At 32.2% G+C, this 10,286-nt stretch overlaps 2 protein-coding genes across 2 annotated transcripts; one reads left to right on the top strand and one right to left on the bottom strand.

Moving 5' to 3' along the window:
• Positions 1 to 1,878: 1,878 nt before the first annotated feature.
• On the top strand, positions 1,879 to 3,983 carry LOC110636539 (glucan endo-1,3-beta-glucosidase 5). The gene is made up of 2 exons (XM_058129807.1): positions 1,879 to 2,573; positions 2,682 to 3,983. The coding sequence occupies exons 1-2, from the start codon at positions 2,230 to 2,232 to the stop codon at positions 3,802 to 3,804; spliced, it is 1,467 nt and encodes a 488-aa protein (XP_057985790.1). The 5' UTR covers positions 1,879 to 2,229; the 3' UTR covers positions 3,805 to 3,983.
• Positions 3,984 to 4,217: 234 nt separating this feature from the next.
• Positions 4,218 to 8,543, bottom strand: LOC110636540 (26S proteasome regulatory subunit 7). Its single transcript, XM_021786284.2, has 10 exons — positions 8,316 to 8,543; positions 8,156 to 8,237; positions 7,711 to 7,802; positions 7,523 to 7,600; positions 7,171 to 7,232; positions 6,883 to 7,027; positions 6,570 to 6,788; positions 6,310 to 6,491; positions 6,023 to 6,198; positions 4,218 to 4,572 (listed from the first exon to the last, which is right to left on the bottom strand). The coding sequence occupies exons 1-10, from the start codon at positions 8,412 to 8,414 to the stop codon at positions 4,415 to 4,417; spliced, it is 1,293 nt and encodes a 430-aa protein (XP_021641976.2). The 5' UTR covers positions 8,415 to 8,543; the 3' UTR covers positions 4,218 to 4,414.
• Positions 8,544 to 10,286: the final 1,743 nt, after the last annotated feature.

Raw genomic sequence — 10,286 nt, 5'->3', positions numbered from 1 at the left:
CAAAAAAAATAAAATCGGGTGATTTTTATAAAATTAAAAAATTAAAATTGAATGATTTTTGTAAAATAATTTATAAAATTAAATAATATCAAATAATAATTACCATGATAAAAATGGAGAGAGAAGAGAGTGAGGACAAAGGTATTATGGGAATAAAAAAATTTCTTCTTTGACTTGCCAGAGAAATATATTGAAAAGGTGGAGGGAAACTCACATGTAGATGAAGGTAAATCTTATAAATGTTTTAATTTATTTTTTAAAATAAAGAGATAAAAATATTAATAATAGTATTATTTATAAATTAAATAGTAATATATTAAAACAAGAAATGTAATAAGTTGAGAATGAGAATGAGACCAAAAATAAAGAAAATAAAAAGAAGATGGTAAAGGGGCCCAAATATGTGTTAAGGGATATGATGGGGGTCAGCCCATCTGTCCTTTATCATAATCAAATGAGTCCATTTTCATTTAATTTTAATTTAATTAAAAATGAATTTCCATCAAATTATTAAAATTAATTTCAATAGACTAGCGTGGCCTAACGGCTAATCGGCAAAACTGGGTTAAGGTAAGGAGCCGCCGAAAGCAGGGGGCCAAACATGGCTAAAAGCCTTCTACTGTCAATTCATATGCAGAAAACAGGTTGGAATTCAACCTATCTCACTCCATTAAGGAATTTCATTTGGATTAATTAAAACGTGGATTCTTTATCATTAGGCAACATAACTAAGTGGACGAATCTAGTTAGAGTTTTGAAGAGTTCACTATTAATTTGTCAAAATCTTTTTAACTCTCATCGAACTCAAAATTAATTCAAATTAAGTTCGAGCCGAATATTTATAAGTTTGAATTTAGCTCATTTAGAAATTGAGTTTTAAATGAGCTGACTTAAATCAAATATTTTATCAAATTGATTTTCAAATAGTTCGTAAATTGCTCAACTCATTTATAAAGTAGATTTTATTTAGGGGTATAAAATTTAAACTATGTAATTTTGATTAGTTTTTATATATATATATATAAAAACTTAATTTTTGTAAAAAATTAAATTTAAATTATAAATAACTATATTTAATAAACACATTTTATAAATTATTTTGTTCATAAATAAAATAACAAATATTTATAATATAATGAAATATAATTAATTTAAATATTTTTACAAACAAATCTATTCATGATCCCATTTAATGAATCGACTTGAGCATGTAAATAAGTTGACTCATGAGTCTTAATAAGCCGAACATTATAAAGTTTGAACTTGACTTATTTATTAAACGAGCCTAAAAATTGAGATCAAATTTAGCTCATTTTTTAAATGAGTTAAATCGAACTAAATTTTTATAAAATCGAATCTCAAGTAACTAGAGAGCAATTTAACTCATTTACAACCCTAATATCAAGAAATATCAATATTAGTGTAAATTTTAAAATATAATTATTGTATATCATTGATTATAGCGAAGTTAAGTTTATGTGAAAATTTTTTATCATCAACATATGAAGATATTAATGATGACTTTTCATTAACTAGTTAGCTTTTTTTTAATTATTTAATTGATCATATTTTAGAGTAATGAGATTAAAATCTGTTCATTTTTCTTATTAAATTGCTTTGTGAAATGAGGAATAAAAAAATATATTATAATTTAATTTTTTTATGTAAAAAATTATAATAATTAAATTTATTAAGAATTAATTTAAATAAACATAAATATTTAATTTTTATATAAAAAGAAGATTTAATTAATTTTTTATTATAAAAACATAATCTTAAAAAAAAGTTTAATGTTTAAATTTAAAAAGAGTTCATTTAGAAAAACATACATATACATCAAATAAATTCAAAATAAATCAAGAGTTAATTAACCTCTCATTTATTGAAATAAATCCGCCATTAGTTTCATCACAATCAACCATCAAAATTTATTCAATAAAATGTTCAAAAAAGCTAAAAAGACAAAATGAAGATTAACAAAGAAACTTTAAAGGGAACCTTAGAAGGCTAAAAAATGATCTAAAAGATGCACACTCAATTCCTTTCTTCATATTCTCAAGCTCAATTGGGTTTCTCCTTGGAATCCAGTTCCTTTCCTTTGTTGAATCTTTTTGTAATTCCTTCCCTTTTCTTACCACAAAGGACAACTTTTTCTTCACTTAATGAATTGTAACTTTTTTCTGTATAAATGCAGTTAGAGAAACAGAAATCCAATAAACCTCAGGAAACATGACTAATAGCTACATTTTATGCTTCATTTTGCTGTGCTTGATTGGTGGTCAAGGGCTGGTTAAGGGGGTAAAAGGGCTGGCATGCAACTGGGGAACCCAATCAACTCACCCTTTACAACCTAACATAGTGGTGCAGCTTTTGAAGGACAATGGTTTTAACAAGGTCAAGCTTTTTGAAGCTGATCCTGGGGCACTAAAGGCTCTAGGGCGTTCTGGTATCCAAGTTATGGTTGGGATACCAAATGATCTTCTAGCACCACTTGCAAGTAGCCCCCAGGCTGCTATAAACTGGGTGCAGCAAAATGTGTCTAACTATGTATCTAAATATGGGGTGGATATAAGGTAAAAGTACCTTTGAATCTTCTTTTTCAATATGCTTTTATAACTGTATCCGCTTATTGCACTTGTAATTGACGGACTAATCCTGACATTTGTGGGATGCATTCCCAGGTACGTAGCTGTGGGAAATGAGCCTTTCCTCAAGACCTACAAAGACATGTATCTTCAGACAACATTTCCAGCACTGAAAAATATTCAAGCAGCCTTGATCAAAGCTGGCTTAGCCAAGAAAGTGAAGGTTACAGTACCACTAAATGCAGATGTCTACCAGAGTGATAGTGGTCTACCTTCTGGTGGCAATTTTCGATCCGATATCCACGACCTCATGATCTCTATGATCAAGTTTCTCAGTGACAATGACTCTCCTCTCACCATCAACATCTACCCATTCCTTAGCCTCAATGCAGACCCCAATTTCCCCAAAGATTTCGCCTTCTTCAATGGCACAGCTGCCCCAGTTGTTGATGGATCCATACCTTATACCAATGTCTTTGAAGCAAACTTTGACACCCTCATTTCAGCTCTTGAAAAGAACGGTTTCTCAACAATGCCTGTCATCATTGGCGAAGTTGGATGGCCAACAGATGGCGATCCTAGCGCCAATGCACAGTATGCCCAGAGGTTCAACCAAGGCCTTCTCGATAGAATATTTCAAGGGCAAGGCACCCCAAGACGCAAGACCCCACCTGATGTCTACCTGTTTTCACTCATTGATGAAGATGACAAGAGCACCCTGCCTGGGAATTTTGAGAAACACTGGGGTATTTTCTACTTCGATGGAGCGATCAAGTACCAATTGAATATGGCAAATGGTAAATCTCTAGTTCCGGCAAAAGGTGTACGGTATTTGGCCAAGCAGTGGTGTGTAATGTCACCTGACGCCAGCATCACAGACCCCAATCTGGCTAGCAGCATCAGCTACGCCTGCTCCTACACCGATTGCACAAGTCTCGGATATGGATCTTCCTGCAGCAGGCTGGATGCCAGACAAAACGCTTCTTATGCTTTTAACATGTACTACCAGACTATGGATCAGAGGAAAGGTTCTTGTTCATTTAACAACTTGTCAGTTGTTACAAACCTAAATCCATCTCAAGGTACCTGCAGATTTGAGATCATGATTGATCTGGGCAAGCACGAAACTGCACCTCGTAGCTCATTGGCTGGAAAAATTCAAACCTCAACAATGGGTCTCATTGTAGTCCTACTATTGATCATTTATGGTGCTTTCTGAGTTAAAGTCACAAAGCCTGCACCAATCTTCACCCCCGATTAGGATTTTTCATGGTTTTCTTATTCTGAATTTTTTAATGCTCCTGTAGCTCAGTTTCTTTACAAGCATAGCATCTTCAATTCTATGATTATTTGTTCCAACAATGTAAATAAAGAAATCACATATTCATGATTTGCAAACTTCTATCTTCTTTTTCTTCATCCAAATAATTCTTCTCTCGTGTTCTCTCTGATAAGAGAGTAACTAACAATAACATATAGCAATAGATGGTAAAATCTCTCATTCCAAAGTCAATCTCCTCTTACCCTTTTCAGAAAAATGTTTTCCCGCCGATAACGTCTCTATCCGAAAGTCAACAGGTTTACTACTCCAATTGCTAAGTTAGTGATAATCATTTGCTTAACTAAACAAGGTTCAAACAAGCAAACCAACTTCTGTGAATTTTCACTGCAGTTTTGCCACCAGAGGCCAATAGTTGAACCAAATAAATGACGTACAGTTTCTGCTTTCAATGGAACTAAAACTTGAGGAATGTAGAGTAAGGGCAAATGAGATTGAAAATACGGACAATTCCAACATAAAATACATTGGTGAATTCCTAAATACAACCTCAATTGTAGACCATATACTTTGGGGTCGCACTGAACTTCTGATACCCCTTGATCACCTTGTTCACCGCATCCAGGAAGTCTTTCTCAGTAACTGTCTTCCTGCGTGCCCTAATGGCATACATCCCAGCCTCAGTGCAGACACTCCTAATGTCAGCTCCTGCATGACAATCCAAGGTCAACATTTTTTGACAAAGAATGAAAGCACAATTAAAAAGTGTTGAATGGTCAATAGTGACCCAACTATCTGCCTGAATGCCATAATATCTCTTTTCACAATTACAAATGAGGAGTAGAGATTCCAAAAAAGTGCCCATATTTCCTTTTTCTAATACAATTAACTTTAATTTTCTCCAAACAGCATTCACAGCCTGTAACCCTAACCCTTGTTGTTTGCAATTGTGGGAGAGAGTTGTGAAACATCGACTACGTCATGATACTTCTATCTCTCCCAATCAATTTGGCTTCATACCTAGTCATTTAACTACGGAAGCAATCTTTCTCATTAGAAGTTTGATGGAGAAATATGGAAATGTGAAGAAAGATCTACACATGGTTTTTTATCAATTTGAAGAAAGCTTATAATAGTGTTCCAAGAGATGTCTTATGGAGAGTTTTAAAATAAAAGAGGGTATCTATTAGGTATATATAAGTGTTAAAAGATATGTATGAAGGAACAACTACTATTGTGTGCATATCTCAGTTGAATTATACCAAAGTTCAACTGTAAACTCTTACCTTTTTATATTAGTTTTAGATTAATTGATGAAACATATACAAGAGAGTATCACTTGGTGTGTGATGTTTGCGGATGATATAATTCTGATAGATGAGACACGAGAAGGAGTAATTAGAAAGCTAGAGCTTTGGAGAAATACTCTAGAGTCAAAGGGCTTTAAGTTAAGTAGAACGAAAACAGAATACATGCATTGCAAGTTCGGTGAAAGCCTAACTGGTGATATGGAAGGAGTTAATTTAGATGGAATGACACTGTCCCAAAGTAATTATTTTAAATATTTCGGCTCAGTCCTTCAAGTAGATGGGGGATGTGAGGAGGATGTTAGTCATAGGATTAAAACCGGATGGTTGAAATGAAGACGTGCCACGGGAGTTCTATCTGATCGCAAGATTCTCAATAAGTTGAAAGGAAAATTTTACTGTACAACCATATGACCGGCCATGTTATATGGTAGTGAATATTGAGCATTGAATGAGTCGTATGTGTCTAAGATAGGAGTTGTAGAGATGAGAATGTTAAGGTGGATGAGTGGTCATACTAAATTAGATAAAGTCCGTAATGAGAGTATTAGAGAAAAGGTAGGATTAGTGCCAATTGAGGATAAGTTGAAAGAAGGGAGATTAAAGTAGTTTGGTCATGTGAAGCGTAGACATATAGAGGCTCCAATTAGACAAGTAAAGCACATTAGGTTAGAGGATAGAAAGAAAAGAAGGGGTAGAGCTAAACTAACTTGGAGGAGAATAGTACAACATGACCTAGAAGCATTACACATTTTTTAATATTTAACCCAAAATCGTTTAGAGTGGAGAAAAAAAAATCCATATGTTCGACGCCAAATTTTTAGAATAAAGGCTTAGTTGAGTATACATACCAGTAGAATTTGGGCAAAGACGAGCAAGAAGCTCAAAACGAATATCTCTTTCACAGTTCATAGTTCGTGTATGGATCTTAAAAATTTGTGTCCTGCTTTCCAAATCAGGTAAACCAAACTCAACCTTACGATCCAGTCTTCCTGGACGTAACAATGCTGGGTCCAGTGTATCAGGTCTGCAAACAATAGAACATGTTACAACACCTGACAGCACAAAGTGCATCCTAAATACAATTTATTACAATTGAGTAAAAATACATAAATTGCCAACAATTGTTTAAATGTACCTGTTTGTTGCCATTAAGACTTTAATGTTTCCTCGAGCATCAAAACCATCAAGCTGATTGACGATTTCAAGCATGGTACGTTGAACCTCATTATCTCCACCCACACCATCATCAAATCGTGCACCACCTATCGCATCAACTTCATCAAAAAAGACAATACAAGCCTTCTTTGACCGTGCCATCTACAACAAAAGAAATGCCAGTTGAATACAAGTAATAAAAAATATTTCGTCAAGAAACTACAAAGCCATGAGCCTAACCTGGAAAAGTTCTCGAACCATGCGGGCACCTTCACCGACATATTTTTGAACAAGTTCACTTCCAATAACACGAATGAAACATGCATCAGTTCTATTGGCCACAGCTCTAGCCAAAAGAGTTTTTCCAGTTCCAGGAGGACCATAGCACAAAACACCTTTAGGAGGATCAATTCCAAGCTTCACAAATTTCTCAGGATGAAGCATGGGAAGCTCAACAACCTAGAAAAAAAAAACAAAAAACAAATGAGACTGTATAAAAACAGAATAGACAAATATATACTATAGAAAGATAAAATAGGTTTAGCATACGAACTTCTCGCATCTTTTCTATCTGCTCTTTACATCCACCAACATCGTTATAAGTTACATCAGGTTTTTCTTCTACAGTCATCATAGTTACACTTGGATCAATCTTTGGAGGCAAAGGAATCTGAATCTGGTATTTGTTGCGATCAACCCTGCACGGGCCACAAAATTGCTATTTCAATATCAAAACTAAGTTAAAAATGCATAAATGTAAGTTTATTTATTCAAAGTCCATATTCATGGCCAAACATGTGAAAATTGCAAAGAAACTAAAGAAATTGAAAAGGGAACCTACCCCACTCGCATGCCTTCTTCAATATCTGTAGGGGACACTTTGTCACCAAGCCCAACCACAAACTAGAATAAGAAAGCCAAACAAAAAGTTAAAATGGTTCCCAGAAAGAAACATTGCTTGCATTGACTAACTAACAAGAACACTTAACCAGTTGTCAACGTTTGATAAGTTTCAAATATCTAATTTTCAAAAATAGAGAAGTATAATGACACATCAGCAATAGGTACTGGTCTTTATACATGCATCATTTGTCAATCTAACCAACATAAATTGAAAAATCATCATCAGCATTACTACCATCACAACTCTTTAAAGAAACGAGAAAAAAAAATGAGAAAATAATAAAACACACCTTAGCAATTTGTTTGACATTTATAACATACTTGGCGTCCTCAGTATTTGGGTTAATTATCTTAGTACACCTTGCAACCTACCACAGAAAAATGCAGTTGTCAGTTTGTACCTCGAAAATTCAAAAGTAAATTTACAAGTGATAGGGGCTTTTTATTCAACTAATAGGGGATAATGCACCAGTCATACTTGAAGTGGTTGCTCCTCCTGCATCATTTGTTTATCAGAAACAAGATCCCACTGGCTTGGTGCAGCTAACCCAGTGTCAGATTCCTTGATACCTAATAGAAACAGAAGCCAATATTATATATCCAGAACAAGTAATCCACAGCACAAAATAACCCTAAATAAATAAATAAAGCAGTGTTATCTCACTAATTTCTAGAGCAATCAACAAAAGCAAAATTAATCTCTTAACATTCACGAGTAGACTAAAGACTCAGAGTCTCAGATCCAATGCTGAAATACATATGAAGCTTAGGTTATTAATTGGATCATGCAGCCGAAGCTTAGGTTATTATTTGGATCATGCAGCCAAAGAAAAAGAATTCCATTAACAAAACCCATAAAGCAGAGAACTTGAACTCGTAGGGTGTTATTCAATTTTCCACAAACCACAATTAAAAAGCTTTACCACAAAGGTCATTGATCTTCTTAGCCAATTCTTTGATTTCCTTCTCCTCTTTCTTAATGCTGTTTGAGTATGGACCTAATCCCTGCATTACCCATAAATTTAAAGTTTTAAACAAATTGAAAAAGAAAGAGAGAGATGAGAAATTAAGAATAGAACATACGTAGGTCTTGAGGAGGGCAATGTCGTCTTCGTCGAGCGGACGAGGATTCTTCTCGTCCTTTATTAGGTCGTCGTCTTCTGGAGCAGCTGCCGGCGCCATTCGATTCAAATCTTAAAAGCTTTCAAGACTTTAGCTTTTGAGGAACGGATGAGAAGAGAAATGGATATTGAAATACGAAGTATTATTGCTTGTGTTCTTCTGAGCAGACAAAACTCATACCAGTGCTCCATCACTTTCCATTTATAGAATCTCTCTTACCACTCCCGCAAGAAACAGTGCCCTTCTCGGAAAATTAGAAATTGGGCCGAACCAGCCCACTCTTCCTCTACCAATTATGGATTGGGCCGGAGATAGCACTGTCGGGTATGGAGCAGTTGAATCCGGGTGTTGCCTTTTTAAATTTTTTTTAGAACGAAATAAAATAAAGTTTTATATGCCTAGATAATAATAATAATTTATCTTATGATTTTTAAACACTTCTAATTAATTTTAAAAAGTGGGCATATTAATTAAGTTATTAAATTTGTAATTTTTCACCATAAATAAATCTAAAAATATTATTTATCAATAATCAAAATAAATTGAATAATTATTAATAGTTGAGAAGTTGTTTTATAACACAAGACTAAATTGTTAAGCATTTAAATTTCAATAATTTTATTAAAAATTTTTTAAATATTTAAAAATAATATATAAAATATAATAAAAGATCTTTAAATTAAAAAAAAAAATCTTTTTATTTGTTATAATAATAAAAATAATAATAATAGATTTATCTGAAACTTTTCTTTAGAGATTCCACCATCTTCACAGGTTTTTACATGTAAGTGCATCAGTATATATAGATTGAGCATGTCTTATAGGACATTTTTGGACTTTCTCTCTCTTTATTGGGTAGAGAGAGAATTTCCTCTCACATTGTTCCCTCCTCTCATGCAGGTCGAATCTAGAGCTAGGGTTGTGTTCGATTTTAGTTGGGTCTCTAACCATTTATTGTAGGGGTAATACTATGTGATCCAAATATATTTGTCCCAATCATCCAATTCTCTCTCTCAATATATATAATTTAACCCTAAAAATTTAAACTTTAAAATTTTATAGCTTTAAACCCTAAAAATTTAAATTAATTTTAAAAATCTAAACCCTAAATCCTAATAATATAAACCTAAATATTCTAAATTCAAAAATTTTAAACTCTAAATCTTGAAATTTTAAACCTTAAATTCTGAAAATCTAAACCCTAAACCCTAAATTTTAATCTTTAAAATTCTAAATTTTAATCTTTAAAATTCTAAATTTTAAATTCTAAACTCTAAATTTTAAACCCTAAATTTTAAATTAAATCTAAATAGCTTAATTTAAACATAAATTAGAAAAAAAATTAAATGGGACAAAATTGAAATACGTATAATTGAATCATTTAGCATTTTCTTACTATAATGGGTTGGGTTGCTTTTTAGAGTCTTATTTTTTGGCATGATTTTTAGTTATAAGCTTTCTTTTTAGCATCAAAGTTTTATTTTATCTTAATATCAGTTATTGTGATTTATCCCTCCTATTGTTTTTTCAATAAAATAATTATTTTGTTCAAATTTTATTCAATTTTGATGATGATATCTTTAATCTTATTTTCAATTAGAAATAATAAATTTTCTTAGATTTTATTTTATTAATTAAATAATTATTGTATCCAAATTTTTTATTTAAATAATTATATAATTTACATGTAAATGGTTATATATTTTTATTTTAAAATATAATATATACTTATATTATATCAATGATTAGCTATAGCGTGCTCAAATAAATCTAGCGGGGCAACTCAAATTTATTAATTGATTTCATTAGCTTTATTTTTAAAATATTTTTTCATTAATTAGCAGTTGATTTGAATTTACATTTTTATTTAAATTATATTATTTTTTTTAATTTTATTAATTATAAAACTTTTATATATTCGAATTAAATTTT

The sequence above is a fragment of the Hevea brasiliensis genome, chromosome 11, assembly GCF_030052815.1.
Source record: "Hevea brasiliensis isolate MT/VB/25A 57/8 chromosome 11, ASM3005281v1, whole genome shotgun sequence".
Lineage (NCBI taxonomy): Eukaryota > Viridiplantae > Streptophyta > Magnoliopsida > Malpighiales > Euphorbiaceae > Hevea > Hevea brasiliensis.
The sequence above is the reverse complement of the archived record's forward strand: the minus strand, read 5'-3'. Positions and strand labels throughout refer to the sequence as shown.